Below are 22,418 nucleotides of genomic sequence, written 5' to 3' on the forward strand. Positions count from 1 at the left end.
TATCCGTTTTCAGTTCCATGCGGTTACAGGCAAACACCGCTGTTCGCACACAAGATGGCCGCGAACACGTGGAAAGTCCCGAAATGGCGGCCACCTCTGCATTACACGTGAAATTCGCACGGAACCAGACGAACAGAGGAATGGAACGAATGGATGTGTAAGTTGTAATTCCCTTGTTTGTTTCACATCCACCAGAGGTTGGTAGGGATCTGTTACACTGCTCCCCTTTTGTGGAACACTCCGGCAGACCCGGATTGATCCTTTTCGGGTCAACTTGGGGCTGTCCGGTCCTTTGTTAGGGCAATAGTTCTGTTTGTCTGGACAGACCGTCCGCGTTCCCATTAAACTTGCCAGGGCGGTATTGGATGGAGAAATTGTATGGCTGTAGTGCGAGACTCCATCTCAGTAAGCGTCCATTATCTCCAGCTACTCTGTTCAGCCATACAAGGGGGTTATGATCAGTAATTAAGGTGAATTCTTGACCGTACAGATATGGGGTTAATTTCTTTAGGGCCCAGACCAGGGCTAAGCACTCTTTTTCCACTGCCGCGTAACTCACTTCTCTAGGTAACAGTTTTCTGCTGAGATACGCGACAGGGTGTTCGCCCCCGTCTTCGCCGACCTGGCTTAGCACTGCCCCCAGTCCGTACATGGACGCATCTGTGTGGACGACAAATCTTTTGTTAGGGACGGGGGCAGATAAAACAGGTGCATTGATCAAGGCTTGTTTCAAGGTTTGGAATGCTGTTTCACAGGCGGGAGACCACAGGACTACTCTAGGTAAATTCTTCTTTGTTAAATCTGTCAAGGGTTTGGCGATGGCGCTGTAGTCAGGGACAAATCTCCTGTAGTACCCTGCTGTCCCTAAAAATGCTAACACTTGTGTCTTAGTGTGGGGTGTGGGCCAATTGGCTACGGCCTCTACTTTAGCGGGTTCTGGTCGTTGTTTCCCACACCCCACCCGGTGTCCCAAATACTGGACTTCAGCCATGCCAAAGTTACACTTCTCCGGCTTTAGAGTTAGGCCGGCGGCCCTAATCTGATCCAACACAGTCTCTATGTGTTGTAGGTGTTCCCCCCAAGTCTCGCTATAGATCGCAATGTCATCCAGGTATGCGCAAGCGAAGTCCTGGAAGCCATCAAGGAGGCGGTCCACTAAGCGCTGAAAAGTAGCTGGGGCGTTTTTCATCCCGAAAGGCATGACCTTAAACTGGTACAGGCCAAACGGGGTGACAAACGCCGACTTAGGGATAGCGTCCTTGGCCAGGGGAATCTGCCAGTACCCCTTGCACAAGTCAATGGTGGTCAGATAGCGTCCCCTGGCAATGCGATCCAATAGCTCGTCTACTCGGGGCATGGGGTATGCGTCTGTCACAGTCCGGTCGTTGAGGCGTCGGTAATCGACACAGAACCGGGTCGTCCCGTCCTTTTTGGGGACTAGGACGACGGGAGATGCCCAGGGACTGTCGGATGGCTCTATAACCCCTAGTTTTAACATCTCCTGAATCTCCTTCCTCATCTCTTCTTTTACAGCCTCGGGAATTCTATAGGGAGTTTGTCGGAGCGGGGCTTGTCCTGGGGTTTCTACGTAATGGGTCGCTACAGGTGTGTAACCTGGCTCCTGGGAAAAGGTTAATCTCTTTTCAACTAGTAGTTGCTGGAGTTGTTCTCGTTCTGTGGGAGTTAATCGCTCCCCTAGCTGTACTGTATTAAGCAGAGTTTTGGACTCGGGGTTGGCTAATAGATCAGGGATGGGGAGACTGTCAGGGTCCTCAGTGGCGGGGATGCATATGGCGGCTATGTCTTCGGGCCGTTCTTGGTATTCCTTTAATAGGTTTATATGAAAGGACTTCTGTATCTTTTCGTCCTTGCTACTGGCAATGATATAGGTGGTGTCACAGACCTGGGCTACTACTTTGTAGGGGCCTTGCCAGGAGGTCTGCAATTTATTTCCTCGAACGGGTTTAAGTACTAGAACTTTCTGTCCTACCTGGAATGTTCTCAGCCTAGCGTTCCGATCGTACCAATGTTTCTGCCGACTCTGGGCCGCATGGAGATGATCCCGGGCCATCCGGGCTAACTGTTCCATACGGTCCCGCATTTCTAGCACATATGGTACGATGGGGACACCTTCGTGTTCCGTCTCTCCCTCCCAGTGCTCTCGGATGAGGTCGAGAGGGCCTCGCACCCTCCGTCCATAGAGCAGTTCAAAGGGAGAGAACCCAGTGGACTCCTGCGGTACCTCCCGGTAAGCAAACAGGAGGTGTGGCAAAAATCGCTCCCAGTCTCTGTATTCCGCCGTAAAGGTCCGTAGCAATTGCTTTAGGGTACCATTAAAGCGTTCACAGAGACCGTTAGTCTGGGGGTGGTACGGTGAACTAAGTAGGGGCTTAATACCACAGACCTTCCACAACTGCTGGGTTAAGTCTGCGGTAAACTGGGTCCCTCTGTCCGACAAGATTTCCTGGGGAAATCCTACTCTGGTGAATATCCCGACTAGCGCACTGGCGACAGTGTCAGCCTGGATATTCGTCAGAGCGACGGCTTCTGGGTAGCGGGTGGCATAGTCCACCACGGTAAGAATGTATTTCTTACCAGAGGGACTGGGGTTAGGTAGGGGTCCTACTAGATCGACTGCCACCCTGCTAAATGGTTCCTCGATCACAGGCATAGGGGACAGTCGAGCTTTCGGATGATCCCCTCTCTTCCCCACCCTCTGGCATACATCACACGTGCTACAGTAACGGCGCACGTCCTTCGAGATTCCTGGCCAAAAGAAGGTCTGAGTGATTCTGTAGGTTGTGCGGTTACCCCCTAGATGTCCTGCTAACGGAATGTCGTGGCCAATTCGGAGAAGCTCCAATCGGTACTTTCTAGGTACCACTAATTGGCGCTTCTGCGAAGGAGCACAGCCTCTCTTCCTGCCTTCGGTTAATCTGTATAATCGGTCCCCCTCCCATATAAAACGTTCCCGCTCATCCCCTCTATTGTCAGCTAGTTCTCGGTACTTTCGGAGGGTGGGGTCCTGTCTAGTTTCCCTCCCAAACTCCTCTGGGGTGTCCCAAGCTAGCGGTCTATCTGTAGTGTCATTGCTAGGTGTCTGTCGGTGGCTTACCTGGGTCTCCCGACCTGTTGGCGGATCGTCCTCGATACGGGTCTGTGAGCGGGTGGTCACGGGGCAAGCCGCAGCAGTAGTGGGTAAAAAGGCCGAGGCTAGAGGGCCAATATCATTGCCCAACACGACCTCAGCGGGTAGGTTGTCCATAATGCCCACCGTGGTCTTTCCTGACCCGACTCCCCAATCCAAGTGTACCCGGGCGGTGGGTAAGCGAAAAACAGCCCCCCCTGCGACCCGAACAGCAACAGTACGGTTAGACACAAGTTCTGGTTTCACCAGATGCTTTTGTATTAAAGTGATGGTAGCGCCAGTGTCCCTTAGGCCTTGTGCTATCTGTCCATTTACACGCACCTCCTGACGGTGGTGCTGGCGATTATCTGGGGAAGCCGCTTGTATGGGGTTGGCCTCATATAATATTCCCAGGCATTCCTCAGGGCTCCCTTCAATCTCCAGGCAATGAGCAGCAGCGGGGCGTGAAGATGGGCTTTCGGTGTTAGATGTGCGCCTCCAATTATTATTGGCTGATCCCAACGGGCAAACACGGGCAATATGTCCCAGGTTGCCGCAGCGATGACACGTCACTCTGTAGGATTCCCGGGGCTGGTTGTTAGACCCTTGAGGACGTGGAGGTCCTGGGGGTACCGGGGCCCGGAATTCTGTGCGTGCAGCGTAGGTTGGGTTGCGGGCCTCTGTTCTAGGTGCTGGTCGCGTAGTACCTTGGCTCACTTTTCTCGTTTCCACATATTCGTCCGCTAGTCGTGCTGCCTCATTTAAGTTGGCTGGGCGGCGATCTCTCACCCAATCCTGTGTATCTGCCGCCAAATCTTGGAAGAAATGTTCCATCAAGAACAATTGTAGCACTTCTTCTCCGGTGTTAGCATTGCACCCTTGCATCCAATGTGATGCCACCCTTTGTAGCTTGTTTGCCCATTCCATGTGGGAGTCCGCTGCCTTCTTTTTGGACTCCCGGAAGCGACGGCGATACGCCTCTGGGGTGACTGCGTATCGGGTGAGTAGTGCGGCTTTCACCCGCTGATATTGTGTGATATCTTCGGCCGTAAGTGCCCGAAAAGCCTCATTTGCTTTTCCTGAAAGTTTTCCAGCCAGAATAGTAACCCATTGGTCTGGGGGTATCTGGTGCAGTGAGCACTGCCGCTCAAAATCTGCCAAATACCCATCAATCTCTTCCTCATTTTCTGCAAACGCTTTAAATGCAGTAAATGGTATTTTCCTCCCTGCAGCAACGGGAGGAGGAGTAGGAACTATATGTGTACTAGCTTGTTGCGCCAATACATGTTCCGTGTCTTGCCTCCTCTTAGTCTCGATCTCCTCTTTTGCGTTCTTGAACAGTCTGTCTAATAGCTCCGTGGTCTTTTCCGGATATAATGCTAATCTTCGCTGTACAATAGCAGTGAGTACATCGTTCTCGCTGACCGGTGCAATAGGTTCAGTTACCTCCATGGATCTATCCATTTCGTCCAGCTCCAGTAGGTCAGCTATCAGCTCTCTCCTTGGTCTGTTACTAGCACTCCTACCACGATTTTCCAATAGATCTTTCAGTGTGGGTCTTTTCAGCTTGGCATACTGAGACTCCATTCAGCACTTGCTCCTTGGGCAAAAAGAACCATCCCACCGCTGCCAACCAATGTAACGGCTACCCAGATAGAGAGAGGGTTTCTGCCGTTGAAGGTGTCCTTTTTCCCTGCAAGCTGCTGTGGAGAAGTAGGCTGATGTAATCCCATCCACGATATCCAGAGTGAGGAGCAGGTTCAGCTGTAAACAGGAGCAGAATAATATTCCCAAATAATCCCCTTCCAAGAACGAGACGAGGCTACGTTTTGAAGGGTCAAGATGAACTGAGGACTGGAACACCCAGCCTGCTTTTTATTAGAAATAGATACACACAGAACACTCCCAGGGGGAGGATGAAAACAACCAATAATACAGATGGTAACACCCCCACGTCTCCTCCCCTCAGATAACTACATAACCCAATTAAAATGTCCACATTTTTCCACCAGTTCTGGATGTACCCCAAAAACAGGGGGTACAGCTTTAAATCCGGTAGCGCTGGATAGCTCTCCTTCAGGGGGACAATATATCCAAAAATCACCCCATTCGGATGTACAGTTCGGGAGATACAACGTTCCAAAGTTTTGACCGACCGCACAGACCAACTAGCCGAAATTAGTTCCATGAGTTTTGGCCTTGCGGTCGGTCTCCGTTCGCACGGTAAAAAGGTATGATACTCTGGCCATCCATGCGAATCGCGGGGTTCGCTGGAATCCCCATAGATGATTGCATATAACTACCGAACGAGGGGACGTTCGGTAGTTTCCGTACGAACTTATGGAGGTCTGGAGGATTCAGCGGTGTTCGCCTGTTTGCGTATCCGTTTTCAGTTCCATGCGGTTACAGGCAAACACCGCTGTTCGCACACAAGATGGCCGCGAACACGTGGAAAGTCCCGAAATGGCGGCCACCTCTGCATTACACGTGAAATTCGCACGGAACCAGACGAACAGAGGAATGGAACGAATGGATGTGTAAGTTGTAATTCCCTTGTTTGTTTCACATCCACCAGAGGTTGGTAGGGATCTGTTACAAATAGGTTGAAGAGGACCCTGCTCAAATGAGCTTACAGTCTATAGGAGGTGGGGTATTAGAAACATTAGGATAGGAAATATCAAGTAGGAGTGAAGCAGAGCTGGAGGAGAGAGCAAAGCACTATCCCATAGGAGAGCAAGAGACAGGTATGTAAGGGAGAGATTACTCTGGGAGGCCATACGCTTTCCTGAAGAGATGGGATTTAAGGCCCTTCTTAAATGATTGAAGACTAGGGGAGAGTCTGATGGCAGTAGGCAAGTTATTCCATAGGAGAGGAGCCGCCCGTGAGAGGTCCTGCAAGCGTGAGTTGGCCGTACGGGTGCGAGCAGCGGTCATGAGGTGGTCGCGGGCAGAGCGGAGGGTACGAGGAGGGGCATACCTCTGGATCAGTGAAGAGATATAAGAGGGGCTGGAATTGTTCAGTGCTTTAAAATGTATGGGTTAGCACTTTGAATTGACTCCTATAGGATACAGGGAGCCAATGTAAGGACTGGCAGAGGGGCGAGGTGTGAGAGGACCGACTGGATAGGAAAATCAGTCTAGCTGCAGCATTCATTACGGACTGTAGCGGGGCAGTATGGCTTTTGGGGAGACCAATCAGGAGAGGGTTACAGTAATCCATGCGGGAAATTACTAGAGCATGGACAAGCTCCTTGGTAGCATCTTGCGTAAGAAAGGGGCGGATGCGGGCTATGTTTTTGAGTTGGAACCTACAGGACTTGGCAACAAACTGGATGTGAGACTCAAAGGTGAGACCAGAATCAAGTATGACGCCAAGACAGCGCGCTTGTAGGGATGGACTCATGTGGATATCACTGACTTGAAGGGAGAGTGAGAGAGGAGGATCAGTATTAGGAGGAGGAAAGACAAGGAGTTCAGTTTTAGAGAGGTTAAGTTTGAGAAAGCGTGACGACATCCAGTCAGAGATGGAAGAGAGGCAAGCAGTGACACGTTGCAGGACGGCCGGGGAGAGGTCCGGTGAGGAGAGGTATATCTGAGTGTCATCAGCGTACAGGTGGTAGTTGAATCCAAAAGAGGCAATAAGTTTTCCAAGAGAGGCAGTATAAAGAGAAAATAGAAGGGGACCAAGGACAGAGCCTTGGGGAACTCCAACCGAGACAGGGCGAGGGGAGGAGGTATCCTTGGAAAAGGAGACACTAAATGAGCGTTGGGAGAGATAGGAGGAAAACCAAGAGAGGACAGAGTCACAGAGACCGAGTGATTGAAGAGTTTGAAGGAGGAGAGCATGATCAACTGTGTCAAAGGCAGCAGAGAGGTCAAGGAGAATTAATATGGAGTACATAAATTCTAATGAAAGTGTAGCTACACTAAAAACTGAAACGGTGGTGTTAGTCAATGAAGACCAGGAAAAGGCAGGAATTTTAAATAACTATTTCTCCTCTGTATATATTAAGGAAGAACCCATGGCAATAGATGTGCAAATAATTGCTACTAAAAACTTGCAGAATAATTGTAATTGGTTAACTCAAGACAAGGTGCTGCAGCAACTAAAGAAAGTTAATATAAACAAAGCTCCAGGGCCTGACGGTATCCATCCACTTGAGGAACCAAGTGTAGAAATAAGTGGACCTCTGTTTTTAATCTTTCAAGATTCTTTTCTTTCAGGAAGTGTTCCGGAGGATTGGAGGAAGGCAGATGTGGTTGCTATATTCAAAAAGGGTTCAAAATCCTTGCCTGGAAATTATAGACCTGGGAGCTTAACTTCTGTGGCTGGTAAAATATTTGAAAGGTTATTAAGGGATTATATTCAAGAATTCCTTGAGAAGAACATGGTTATCAGCAAAAATCAGCACGGTTTTATGAAGCACAGGTCGTGTCAAACTAACTTGATTGCATTCTACGAAGAAGTAAGTAGAAGTATAGATCAGTGGATGTTATCTATTTGGACTTTGCCAAGGCATTTGATACAGTTCCACACAGAAGATTAGTGTTCAAACTCAAGGAAATCGGTCTAGATGAAAATGCTTGTTCTTGGGTAGAACATTGGCTTAAAAACAGAGTACAAAGAGTTGTCGTTAATGGTAAATTTTCAAGCTGGACAGAGGTGGCAAGTGGTGTCCCTCAGGGGTCTGTTCTGGGACCCCTTCTATTTAACATGTTTATAAATGATCTTGAAGACAGCATTGAAAGTCATGTTTCAGTATTTGCAGATGACAAAACTTTGTAAAATAATACAATGTGAGCAAGATATTACTTTGCTGCAGAGGGATTTAGATAGACTGGAGGACTGGGCACTCAAATGGCAGATGAAATTTAATGTTGAAAAATGCAAAGTTATGCACTTCGGCGTAAAGAATACACAAGCAACTTATACCCTTAATGGAAGCGAATTAGGGATAACCACACACGAAAAGGACTTGGGAATTGTTATAGACAACAAACTATGCAACAATGTGCAATGTCAATCAGCAGTGGCCAAGGCCAGTAAGGTATTGTCATGCATGAAAAAGGGCATTCATTCTCGGGACGAGAATATCATTTTACCTCTTTATAAATCACTGGTAAGACCACATATTGAATATGCTGTGCAATTTTGGGCACCTGTTCTAAAGAAGGATATTATGGCACTAGAAATAGTGCAGAGGTGGGCTACAAAATTAATAAAAGGAATGGTACATATCAGCTATGAAGAAAGGTTAACAAATTTAAACCTATTTAGTTTAGAAAAAAACGTCGCCTGAGAGGGGATATGATAACATTATACAAATATATTCGGGTCCAATACAAACCATTGTGTGGAAATCAATTCACAAACCAGACTTTACATAGGACACAAGGCCATGTGTTTAGACTGGAAGAAAGAAGATTTCATCTAAGGCAAAGGAAAGGTTTTTTTTACTGTAAGAACAATCATGATGTGGAATTCTCTGCCTGAAGAAGTGGTTTTATCAGAGTCCATACAGATGTTTAAACAGCTACTAGATGCATACTTGCAAAAACAGAATATTCAAGGATATAATCATTAAATGTAGGGTAATAACTGCTTGATCCAAGGATAAATCTGACTGCCATTCTGGGGTCACAAAGGAATTTTTTTTCCTAGCTTGTTGCAAAATTGTGCTTCAAACTGGGCTTTTTTGCCTTCTTTTGGATCAACAGCAAAAAACAAATGTGAGGAAGGCTGAACTTGATGGACGCAAGTCTCTTTTCAGCTTTGTAACTATGCATTTCACTTTTACCCGACAAGACCATTGGACCCACCACTAGACTAGTTTTTCTAGGGATTGTACTAGACTCTAATTTAATGCAGTCTTGTTTTCCTGAGGATAAACTCCATCGTATTCGCGAAGAGTTAGACAGATTCCTGTATTTAGGAGTGTCTTTGCGCAAGGATCTCCAATCTTTACTGGGGTCCTTGAACTTGCGATACGTATTATTCCACAGGGTAGTTCATTCATATACAGACTGCTATCCCTCCTACTAGGCATCTCAGATGACAGTATTATTTGTCTAGATCCATCGGCTAGGGCAGATCTGTCCATGTGGCAAAATTTCCTTGCACACTGGAACGAAAGCTCGATGTAATCCTCCAGTGTCTGACCAATCCCCAGTTTTTTAGAATTACCCAGCTGCTAACACCGGGTTTGCTGCAATTTATAACGGCCGTTGGTTAATGGACTAAAGAAACAATAGAATTACCCTCCGCTTTATTCAAAATTAACCCCATAGTGGCAGCATCCTTTACATGGGGTAAGCTTTGATCAGGTATGGCTGTTGAATGTTATATATTTATATCTCAAAATATACAAGTGTAGATCCTTAACATTGTTATAGAAAGCAATGGATAATATGTTGGAACTTACTTCTGGAAGCAACACATCCAATATGAATCTCATTTGATCTTGGTTCATAAGTTTTCGAGCTTTGCTGTCCATTTGCTCACACAGACTTTGCAGATAGCTAACTACAAGGTAAACTTGCTCCTCATCTTCCATATAAGTATCTATGCAGGCCATGTGGCGATTGGATGCCTGAAAATCTTGTAACCAGCGTGACTTTTTCTTTCCTGCAAGGATAGCTAGAAGATGACTTTCTGCTTGCTTGGTGCTCACTATAAACTCAACCAGCCTTTCATTTGCACGATCACGTGATGCACGTGTACGGTCGGGAAGGAGCTTTTTCTTTTCCAGAGGCTTGGTGGGAGTTGCTTCTATATCTGAATCTGTAGTCTCCAAAAGTGCATCTGGAAACAAAATCCCAGATTGGGCAGACTGGGCATATCCAAGCTCTCTGTGCACAGGATAACCTGAAATATAAAAAAGGGGGAAAGGGGACAAAACAAAAAAATGAAGTTGATGTGAGCAGTTGATAGCACCAACAAGTCAGTCTGGTTGAAGATTGGGAATATAAAATCCTCCTTAAACAATTAACCAACAAGTGGACTGCAAAAAAAAGTAAATTAGCTACTTACTGATATCTGAAGTACAGTATTCTGTGAAAGAACCAGTAAAGGAGCCACAACCTACATAAGAAAAAATGAAAAAATGAGAGGAAGAGAATGAGTAAGTTGGACAATGCAAATTGCCCACTTGTGGTAGAGAAGATATGATGGTAGGCATTAAAATCTTGATGAGAAAAGCACAAGAGTTATGAGGCCAAAGCCTCATTCACAATCTAAAATTTGATAATTATCGTCATGTTAATTGGCTGATAATAATCCATTAACAATGTCAAATGAATCACAATCACATTGCTCTCTTTTGGCCAATACACTTACCATAAATGGCTTGGAGAAAAAGTATGTTTACCAGTAACTGGTATTTTAAAGGGGCAGTGTAGGCACCCAGACCACTTTATCTTAATGACCCCCACTGTTTAACCCTGCAGTGTAAAACATTGTCATTGTCATTAAATGTATTTTATTAATTAAAGTATTTTAAAATTATATATTTAGCTAGCTGGGGAGGGTGGAAGTTAGTGGGGAATTGGGGGATTTGGTGTTAGGCTAACTAGGGGTTAACATTAAAAAAAGTTTTAAAATAAGCTTTGAAAAGTTAAAAATTAAGTTAAAAAAAGTTTTAATAACGTTTAAGTAAAAAAAACAAAAAAAAACACCCCCCTTTACCCAGTCCAAATAAAAATTAACCCCTTCCCTGCCAGTCGATCACTGCCTACAGTGATCAAAACACAGATCACAGTATTATACTGTGATCTAATTTTTTTTAACCCCTGACGATTAACTTTTATTTATTGTTTTTTAATCCTCAGGGGTTCAATTTATTTAATTAACTAATTTAAATATTGTATAATTAAATATTTTTTTCTAGGTGGGGTGGGTGGGAGTTATGGGAAAATGGGGAATTTACGGTTAGTGCTGCTTACTGCTAGTTAGGGGTTAACGGTAAAAAAAAAGCTTAGAAAAATGTTAACTCTGTAAAAAAAAAAGTTTTAAGAAAGTTTAGGAAAGTTTAAAAAAAATTGTAGATTATGCTAGCTTTAGTGTACCTATAATCTTAATTTTATTAATGACAGGAGGCGAGTATTTGCTTAAGTCTCCCTTTACTAAAACTCCACAGCAGCACAGAAAAAACAACCAATCAGAAAAAAGTTAGGTACTATAAAACTCCCCTCCCCATGCATCATTTCCTCTTTCAAGCTGCGACAAAACAGAATAAAAGGTAGAAAACATAATGGGGAAGAAACGAAGTCCTAGATACGATGAATACAACGATGTCCACCACCCGAGAAGAACTGCCAAACCAGATATTGATGGACTATAAACTGAAACGAGAGAAAAAACAGAATCGACAGGTTGATTATCCAATGAAAGGCACTCTGAATAAACATGTGTGCACCCAATGCAGCAACCAAAATTACCTTAAAATGTAGATATCCCAACCCTACTTATGAAAGAAAAGACATAAGAGCATGCAACAGGTAGCAGAGACAACAAGCAGAGTTGCATACGTACCTGATTAAACCAAACTATAAACATAGAACAAGGGAGGGATAAAAATGGGTGGGAAATACTCGCCTCCTGTCATTAATAAAATTAAGATTATAGGTACACTAAAGCTAGCATAATATACAATTTTATAACATGACAGGAGGCTTCGTATTTGCTGTTTCAACGCTCAGATCACCAATACAACGCTGGTTGTGTCGCTGGTACCTATTCCAGGAGATAGCAGAGTAATCCTAATTGTACTTACCAACTGCGAAAACGACAGTAGACGAATCAATGAAGATGTCAGCCGATGAAGCATCTCAAAACACAGAAAAAACACCATCTGCTGATAGATCCAACAAACTTGGTGTTGTCACCCGCTTCCTAGCGGTTGGGACCTGAGCTTGCAAGCTGACCTATCAGCTATTTTCCTGTAGTTGCAAAATAACGAAGGACTTTTGCGGATGCAAGGCCGCGAGAAGAAACTGCCACCATGTCTCAACTCTTGATCTGTAGGGTGGTTCCTCCGATCGTGTCAGGGTCATCCGGCGACGCGGTCTTGCAGGTAGATCCCCAATCGCAAGGAATGCGTCTAAGTCCACCACCAAGATGCAATATAACCGAGTATGATCCTTCGTTCTCTCCTGGTCTACCTGGTGAGATGTCTCCTCCGAGAATAAATCTGTAGTGCCTGCGAGAGTGTTGTCAACTAGCCTTATCCTAAGTGATTCCGACATTCCAAATGGACTGTGTAATCCTCGGACTCTGTAGAGAAAAGATTCCAAAAGGACGTCCAGTCATGGTTCCGAACTGAACTCGTGTGGAGGAACAGTGGTCGCCTATTTTCTGGAATAGTGAATCCCAGAAATATTCAAAGGGATGGAGAGTGCAAACCGGAGTGCAGATTTCCATCCAGGTATGTCCTCGCCTAAGAGTGAATGGTGTCTGTGTAGGAGTCGGGGTACCCCAGGTACTCTCACAAGGTCTCGTAGGTCTCCTCGACGGTAGTTGAAGAGTAGGTTAGCGCGAATCAAAAAAACAGAATGGCTCCCGCGAGGGGTAAATAGCTAATAGACGGAGGACCCACCAACTCAGAATCCTGTTCACCAGGTATGCGTTCCGAGGAGATGGGGCCGTCCTGCCCCCTTCTCCCAAGATCGTAATGACCAGGGAACTCAAGCCAACCGGGATGTCCGGTCTTACCATGTGAACCATGTGTACGGTTACCTAGAGACCGGATAACCGGCCTTCCTTAATCTAGGTACCCGAGCAAGGCATTGTCCTTTCGGTCCATGAAGGTTTCCGTAGCTCCTGTCATCTTGATATGGGAGAAACGGTCTGTGCGGTTGGTCCGCAATAGTCTGGATATCCAAAACAGAAAGCAGATTTCCGATTTATAAGGTGCAGAAAATACCAAAAACCTGCACTCTCGTAATACCTGAGGCCATCCGTTAGCCGTACTATCTCCAGTAGTGTGTGTACCTAAGTGATCCGGACCCAGTAGAGCCCTCACAGGAGATAGAATAGAGGGATCCAGACTAAAATTTATATCTTGTATGACTAGGCAGTCCTCTATAACGAAATCAGTAGTACGGGCGTCAGATCCAATTGAATGCAGGAGGGACGCCCCTCTATGTAGTCATCGATGTCTTGCACAGGTACAAGCCTGTGTGATGGGCGAATGGCCGGCCCTGTAGAGTGTCGGGTGTATGAGAGAGCCGCGTTCTCTTCTAATGTGATCGACTAACGTGATAGCGTCCGGCCGATAGCCTGAGCGGGCCGCGCCCGTTAATAACCAAAACAGTAGGGTTTACATCCGTGACCGGTTCCTTCTATGAGAACGTGTCCTCCAAACATGTACTCTGTATCCAGCCCAGTATTCGGCCGAGGTTGAGGGAGGGCTGTGTCCTCCAATAACAAATCAGTGTCCGTCCTGTAGCTGAGAGGGGTTCGCTCTCTGTTCCTGAAAATAAAGTATTCTTGAATCGGGATGATGGAGGGCCGCACCCTCCTGTGGTCCAAACTAGAGTCCCTAGAGACTCAGGGTGACCCATTGCAGGGTACACCCAATACCAAAATCAGTATAAGGCTGATGGAAATCTACGGAAGAAAAAAACAATGAAAAAGAAAAACTACCAACTGTCCGCCCGGATCCCGTGCGCGGGGTCCAGGACGACCGTTGGTAGCCGGAGGAAAGCTGGAGACGTTCTCCGCAATCCACAAGCGCCCGGGAGGTCGGGGGAGGTCAAGTCAGGCCTCTCGACGACCCGAGCGAAAGGAAAAAGAAGTTACGAAACGAAAAAATTAACGTAGATGTAAAAGACAAGGAAAAAGCACCGCGTTCTCCTTAGGTGTCTGAGCACCGATCCTTGCCTGTGCGAAGTCTTCCTTGGAGATGTATGACCGGGTTCCTTATAAAAAACCCTGCCCTTCAGGCATGAGGTTTAGGGCCTTCACCCTACCCACCATATTCAGATGGCCGTATACTGGTTTCCTCTTGGATAGATTGGCAATGGTGCCTGTCTGGACACCTGCCTATTTCCATGTCACTGGTGGGCACCGGCATTTCCTCAGTGATATTCCCCCAGGCCTGTGGCCTAGAAGGGGTTCGGCACCCAGAAATAACAGGCCGTCTTAATAGGTACCGACATTCTTAATAGGCACAGACATAGCAGGCCGCACTTATGGGCACAGACATAGCAGGTCGTACTTATGGGCACAGACATAGCAGGCCGATCTTATGGGCACAGACACAGCAGGCCGATCTTATGGGCACAGACACAGCAGGCCGATCTTATGGGCACAGACATAGCAGGCCGATCTTATGGGCACAGACATAGCAGGCCGATCTTATGGGCACAGACATAGCAGGCCGATCTTATGGGCACAGACATAGCAGGCCGATCTTATGGGCACAGACATAGCCGGCCGATCTTATGGGCACAGACATAGCCGGCCGATCTTATGGGCACAGACATAGCCGGCCGATCTTATGGGCACAGACCTAGCAGGCCGATCTTATGGGCACAGACCTAGCAGGCCGATCTTATGGTCACAGACATAGCAGGCCGTTCTTATGGGCACAGACATAGCAGGCCAATCCTGGGTTGTGTATTATTGTTATATTATGATAACATGTTATTCAAAATAGCGCCCTCCGATTCCGTAGCGCGTTACAATGGGTATTGAATGCGTAATGGGGACCTCCTAGTTCCAGTGGAGGTCCCTAAGAATAGTAGATTCTGAGAGCATCCTGTGACATAGGATCTCTAGACGCCAACCCATTAGGCAGTGTAATGCCGTGTGAATAACCTGAACCGGGACTGGCAGTCCCTAGATGCCCAGCAGGCAAATAGTGGTATTCAATCTGTATTGGGTATAAGCGGAAGTTGTTCCAGAGGCTATCATGTCCATGAATGTAAGATACACTGAGCAATACTCTCCTTAAACTGTGAATTGGTATGCCCATGTTCACACAGATCTGTTGGAAATTCCTTATCATATAATAGATTACCCTCATCATACCACCTGAAGGGTATTGTAACCATGGGCACTTCCAGGAGTAGGGCCAACGATAGCCAACCCAATGAATTCCCCCGGGAATCTGATAAAATGAATGGTATCAGCGTAGACTGGTCTCCCTTACTAGTTTGAGTCAGAGCCAGGTCTGTAAGCGAGAAATATATGCCATGGACAGAGAAATCATACCAGAGTAGTCTCAAGCTACAGCTGGACAGAAAAAATATATATACTGAGAAGGAGATGAATCCTAGAGCTAACTGGCACTGTAAACACCCTGTACAGAGTCTGTGTAACAGAGTTCATATACCTGTAACTCACAATAACCTGTGATATATCCCATCAGGCACTCACAAAACCTGTTGATATACACTGACAGTAAAAACTCACAGCGATCCGTGACAAACACTGTCAGCAAACTCACATCAATCTGCGATATACACAGTCAACAGAAACACGCAGCAATCTGTGACATACACTGACAACAAAACCCACAGTAAACCGTGATACACACTGTCGGTAAAACTCTGTGGGAGACACAGATATACACACAAAACTCTGTGATATACACAGTCAGCAAAGCAAAACTAACATGTCATGTACACCGTCAGTAAAACTAATATGTGATATACACAGTCAGTAAAACTAATATGTGCTATACACTGTCAGAAGACTAATACGTGTTATACACTGTCAGTAAAACTAATATGTGTTATACACTGTCAGTAAAACTAATATGTGTCATACACTGTCAGTAAAACTAATATGTGTTATACACTGTCTATGTGATGTACACTGTGGGAAAACTAATTATGTGATACACATTGTCAGTGAAAAGCACAGCAAAACAGAATCTATGCCAATAAAAACCCACAGCAGATATGAAATATATTCCACCAAAAAACTCAGAACTATATATCTGACATGAAAAAAGCCCTAAGACACACAGAAGCTGTGGGATACACATTGTAAATAAATAGTACATAGGAAAAGGCATAGTACATTGCCTTCCGGCAAAACTGAAGGCAATCCGCTGGGGAAAAAACAGGGCAACAATAGCCGCGATCCGACCACCGTGGGTGGAGGAGGGGCCGCAAGAAAGTGCGTTCTCCTCCACCCGGTCGGCCGCCTGCGGCTCTGTGAAGAAGTTGAGCGCGGCGGTCGACCACGTGGCGGGCGGGGCGGCCACGAGGGTGAGCGGAGCGGCCACCGGGTACTCGCGTCCGACCGCGAGTACCTCGGTTGCCGGTATGGAACTAGGGGGTCGGGAAATCAGGAGGCAGCCAGAGGCTAGTCTCCTGAAACCCCTATACCGCGCAGGCATCCCGCGGAAAATGGCGGGCAAAGAGAGTGGGCAGCGAGGGGAGAGGGGGAGGGGCGGAAAGGCATGGCGAAACAGAGAAAAAAAACCAAGACTCCCCTAAAACTACCCCCTGAAAGGGAAGGAATCCCTAAGAAGACAGGGGAAGCAAAAGCAAGGCAAGTAGTAAATATGTATAAGCAAAAAGTAACACAAAATATAACCGATAAAATAAAGGAGTACAGAACACAAGATACTAGATAAAAGGTACAAATAACAAATAAGAAAATATACTGAGATATCAAAATAAGTCATAATACAACCCAAAGCCACCCACTATAAGCAGGAGGCAGAGGTACTCTGACCTGTACTGATGCGGAGCAGCAAAGAAAGAGGAAATGATGCATGGGGAGGGGAGTTTTATAGTACCTAACTTTTTTCTGATTGGTTGTTTTTTCTGTGCTGCTGTGGAGTTCTAGTAAAGAGAGACTTAAGCAAATACGAAGCCTCCTGTCATGTTATAAAATTAAGAAGCAAAACAAAAGTTTAAAAAATAGTTTTAAAAAGTTAAAAAAGTTAAAAAATACATTTAAAAACGCTCATTACCACTACACCTAGAACAAACTAGAGAAACAATGATCCCACACTAAGGTTCAATATATGCCTTTTGAATTACCCCAGGGTGTATTCTTTAATAAATAGTATGTGTTTGTGGGGAAGTTTCAATAACCAACCATCTAAACTACTCCAAATTGGAACATGGACACAGCGTAAAACTTCAAAGTTAGAAAAAAACTGAATGGCTGCGTCTCAAATGTGCCCCTTCAACATCCACATATACCTGGCAAAGGTACATATGGGGGTATTGCTGTACTCAGACCACATAGCTGAGCAACATATAAGGTATTATACAGTTGTAGCACACATAAGGTTTGCAAAATATACTGTGCAAACTCACTTTGTGTGTCAAAAAGGCAGAAAAAACACTTATTACCACTACACCTGGTACAAGCTAGCGGAAAAATGATCCCACGCTAAGGTTCAAAATATGCTTTTTGAAATACCCTGGGATGTCTTCTTTAAGAAATGGTATGGCTTTATGGGGTATTTGGATCATATAGCCTGGTAAAATACTCTAAAATGGGACATAGGCACAGCGTAAAAATTTAAAGTTTGAAAAAAAACTGGAATGGCTGTGTCCCAAATGTGCCCCTCCGATGTCCACATATACCTGGCAAAGGTACATATGGGGGTATTTTTGTACTCAGCCAACATAGCTGAGCAACATATAAAGTATTATAGAGTGGTGGCACACATACGGTTTGCAATATACTGTGCAAACTCACTTTGTGTGTCAAAAAGGCAGAAAAAACGCTTATTACCACTACACCTGGTACAAGCTAGCGGAAAAATGATCCCACGCTAAGGTTCAAAATATGCCTTTTGAAATACCCTGGGGTGTCTTCTTTAAGAAATGGTAGGCCTTTGTGGGGTAGTTTGAATTTAAAACCTGCGAAGATGCTTGGAAATTGCACATAGGCCCAGCGTCAAAATTCAGAGTTCGGTAAAAACTGATATGGCTTGGTCTCCTATATGGCACTGTAGCTTCACGAAATAGTGCCAAAGACATTCATTGGGGATGTCTTTTTACTCAGAAGACTTAGATGAGCATAATTTGGGGGTTTTGAACTTAGTGGCACATATGAAATATACAAAATGCCCAGCAAAAATGCAATCCGTATGTAAAAAAATGCCCCAAATTATTTTTTACCACATACTTTGGCATATATTGGTGAAAAAATAGGGGCATGCTAAGGCACAATATGCACCTTATGATATACCCTGGAGTGTCTACTTTTACAAATGGTAGGCCTTTGTGGGTTTTTTTTTTTGAACAGTCAAACTGTTATAATACCCCAAATGGAAGCATAGGCTCATTAAATCCGTCTCAAAATTCTACTGTGAATACTGAAAAGGACAGGTCTCCTGTATGGCACTGTAGCTTCACGAAATAGTGCCATAGACATACAATGGGGGTGTCCTTTTACTCAGAAGACTTAGTTGAGCATAATTTGGGGGGTTTGAACTTAGGGGCACATATTAAATATACAAAATGCCCAGCAAAAATGCAATCTGTATGTAAAAAAATGCACAAAATTATTTTTTACCACATACTTTGGCATGTAATGGTAAAAAAATGGGGGCATGTTAAGGCACAATATGCACCTTATGAGATACCCTGGAGTGTCTACGTTTACAAATGGTAGGCCTTTGTGGGGTTTTTTTGAACAGTCAAACTACTATAATAACCCAAATGGAAGCATAGACTAATTAAATCCGTCTTTCAAAATTCTACTGTGAATACTGAAAAGGACAGGTCTCCTATATGGCACTGTAGCTTCACAAAATAGTGCCAAAGACATACAATGGGGGTGTCATTTTACTCAGCAGATGTAACTGAACACAAAATAAAACCTTGTACAGGAATAGCACACACCAACTTTACAAAATACACATGAGAAGTTCTTTGTTATAAGTTTGTGTGCCAAACCCCCCAAAAAACACAATTTTACTCCAATATTTAGCAGAGATTGGCGGTGAAATGGCTACATAGAAAGTGTCAAAACAACCTTAGGTAAATAGCCTGCGGTGTCTACTTTATATAAATATATACTTTTGTGTGGCAATTTTGTTTTCTTTTATGGCTATTAAGCTTACAAGACAAACATACCAAATTCTAAATTCGCTCCACATTAAAAGTTTATTTTACTCCTTGTGCTTTGTGACCTGTAACTACCAAAAAAAACTTAAAATCCCAGACACATTATATATTCTGTAAATCAGAACAACTAAATGAATTTATTTTTAATTACTTTCCTTAACCTGCACTAATTGTGCACACATTATTATTGCAAAAACTGTAAAAAAAAAATAAAAATTTTTTTTTTTTTGCATTTTTCTATAATAAATAAGCATTTATGTATATATATGTTACATCAAATTAAAGCCCTTTCTGTCCTTTAAGAAACGGTATATAATATGCGTCGGTGCAATAAATGAGTCAAATGCAAATTGCAGTTGAACTCAAACAGCAAAAAAATGCCGTTGTCATTAATTGAAAGACAAGCTTCCGAAGCTCTGTCCTTAAGGGGTTAAGCCTCCAGAGTGGGCATTGCATGAACTATTGTGGACTGAACCAAGATCTAGTCCTGATTTTCACTATGTATATATGTAGTTACATTGCATGACCTTCTTGCACAGTCTCTAGATAGTTAGCTTTTACGTTAACTCTTCTTGTGCCTTGCTGTTTTTTTATATTTTGTTTACAATAATTGTCAGGGGCCCGTACCCTCAATATATAGTACGACTTTAGCAGATTTTGTACCTGATGCTGTAGATTAATAACTAGCCTGTATTATCATTTTCTACTTTACATGTCCCATTCCCCTTTATTGTTACTTACAGTTGTGCTCAAAAGTTTTTCATACCCTGGCAGAAATTGTGACATTTTGGCATTGATTTTGAAAGTATGACTGATCATGCAAAAAACATTTCTTTTATTGAAGGATAGTGATCATATAAGGCTATTTATTATCATATAGTTGTTTGGCTTCTTTTTAAATCATAATTATAACATAAATCACCCAAATGACCCTGATCAAAAGTTTACATTCCCTTGAATGTTTGGCCTTGTTACAGACACAGAAGGTGACACACACAGGTTAAAATTGAAATTAAAGGTTAATTTCCCACACCTGTGCCTTTTGTAATTGCAATTAGTGTCTGTGTATAAATAGTCAATGAGTTTGTTGGCTCTCACGTGGATGCACTGAGCAGGCTAGATACTGAGCCATAGGGAGCAGAAAAGAACTGTTAAAAGACCTGCATAGCAAGGTAATGGAACTTAATAAAGATGGAAAAGAATATAAAGAGATATCCAAAGCCTTGAAAATGCCAGTTAGTACTGTTCAATCACTTGTTGAGAAGTGGTAAATTGGGGGATCTCTTGATACCAAGCCAAGGTTATGTAGACCAAGAAAGATTCAAGTCACAACTGCCAAAAAATGTTTGGGATGCAAAGAAAAATCCACAGGTAACCTCAGGAGACATACAGGCTGCTCTGGAAAAATACAGTGTGGTTGTTTCAAGGCGCACAATACTTGAACAAAAATGAGCTGCATGGTCGAGTTGCCAGAAAGAAGCCTTTACTGTGCCAATGCCTGGTTACAATATGCCCAACACCACCTTGACAAGTCTCACAGCTTCTGGCACACTGTAATTTGGAGTGACAAGACCAAAATAAAGCTTTATGGTCACAACCATAATTGCTATGTTTGGAGAGGGGTCAACAAGGCCTATAGTGAAAATAATACCATCCCCACTGGGAAGCATGGTGGTGGCTCACTGATGGCCATTACAGTCTCCTGACCTTAATATCAACGTGCCACTCTGGGGAGATCTCAAACCTGCGGTTCATGCAAGACAACCAAAGACTTTGCATGACCTAGAGGCATTTTGCGAAGAAGAATGGCCAGCTATACCACCGTCACAAATTAGGGGCCTCATAGACAACTATTACAAAAGACTGCATGCTGTCATTGGTGCTAAAGGGGGCAATAACAGTATTAAGAACCAAGGGTATGCAGACTTTTGAAAAGGGGTAATTTCATTTTTTTCTTTGTTGCCATGTTTTGTTTTATGATTGTTCCATTCTGTTACAACCTACAGTTGAATATGAATCCCATAAGAAGTAAAATAAATGTGTTTTGCCTGCTCACTCATGTTTTCTTTAAAAAAAAAAAAAAAAAGGTTCATATATTACCAATTCCAAGGATATGCAAACATTTGAGCACAACTGTATATTCTCGTGGTTATGTCTTGTTCAGCAGAAATAAAGATTTACAAACAAAAAAAACAACATATACAGACTGATTTTAAACTTTCATACTGTGATCTAATTAGGTACTATTTTATCAGATATTTGATTTTAGATGAACACAAGCATTAAGTATTAGCAAGACACTTACCCACTCGGATCCTGTAGTCAGATATAATCGCATCACACCAATCTATAGTTTTGTCATATTCTCGGGCTACTGCCTACATTCATAAATATAAAATTAAAATGCATAAAGTAATCATGTGCTTTAACAAATATGGTGATGTTCAAAAAGACACAATTAGACTTACCAGAAGCTGCTGCTTCTCGTTACAGTCATAACATTTCAGTTTGCAAATTAGAATCTTGTAACTAAGAGGAAGAAACAAATATATGTAATTGTGCCTAGTTCACTTACATAAAAAACACAGCTTAGCATTAGATTTTAGAAGCATTGAGAAATATGTAGTTTTTGAGGTTGCCTACATGGCATTAACCTCAAACTGCTTTCCTAATCGTTATTCTTTTTTCTGCTCTCAATTATTTTTAAATGGCACTCTAAGCACCATAATCACTCTACTTGTTATAGGGATTAGGGTGCGTTGAGGCTGTCCACTGTTGTGTTTTTTACCATTTCAGTTGTCTGACATAAACGGAGGGTCTACCAGGCACTTCCGTCCATGCCCCTCTCTCACCAGATTGCTAATGTATAAGTTACAACACTGGACTTGAACCCGGAGTGGTTTAGTAGAGTTGTTAAAAGATCCCCTGTTTTGGAGCCATCTTCAATACATATAGAAGCACAAGATAATTCAACCTATATGCTAAGCTACCCAACTATAAATAAAAAAACTTGCATTTTTCTTAGTCCTGGCCCGGAATGGTCTGGAGCTAAGTAATGTCCAATTTTTAACATCTGTGATGTACAATTCCACATCTAAAGCTTACACTTCTATAGCCCAGCCCACTGTAGAAAATGTGCTAAATCAGTAATGCTCTTTTATCTCTGTTTAATTAAAATGTATAAGCAAACCAAAAACATCAACTTTAAGTGTTTTTTTAAAGGTGAACTCCACATACAGGAGAG

General features: G+C 43.8%; 1 protein-coding gene across 5 annotated transcripts in view; it reads right to left on the minus strand.

The window, feature by feature from the left end:
• Positions 1 to 22,418, minus strand: part of PWWP3A (PWWP domain containing 3A, DNA repair factor) — a 199,590-nt gene that overhangs the window by 17,856 nt on the left and 159,316 nt on the right. For all 5 annotated transcript variants that reach the window (XM_063455531.1, XM_063455530.1, XM_063455529.1 and 2 more), the window contains 4 exons: positions 21,643 to 21,703; positions 21,480 to 21,552; positions 10,158 to 10,208; positions 9,550 to 9,992 (listed from right to left, as the gene is read on the minus strand). In XM_063455531.1, the coding sequence (XP_063311601.1) occupies positions 9,550 to 9,992; positions 10,158 to 10,208; positions 21,480 to 21,552; positions 21,643 to 21,703 (628 nt within the window). The remainder of the gene's footprint in view (positions 1 to 9,549; positions 9,993 to 10,157; positions 10,209 to 21,479; positions 21,553 to 21,642; positions 21,704 to 22,418) is intronic.

Source organism: Pelobates fuscus, chromosome 5, assembly GCF_036172605.1.
Source record: "Pelobates fuscus isolate aPelFus1 chromosome 5, aPelFus1.pri, whole genome shotgun sequence".
Lineage (NCBI taxonomy): Eukaryota > Metazoa > Chordata > Amphibia > Anura > Pelobatidae > Pelobates > Pelobates fuscus.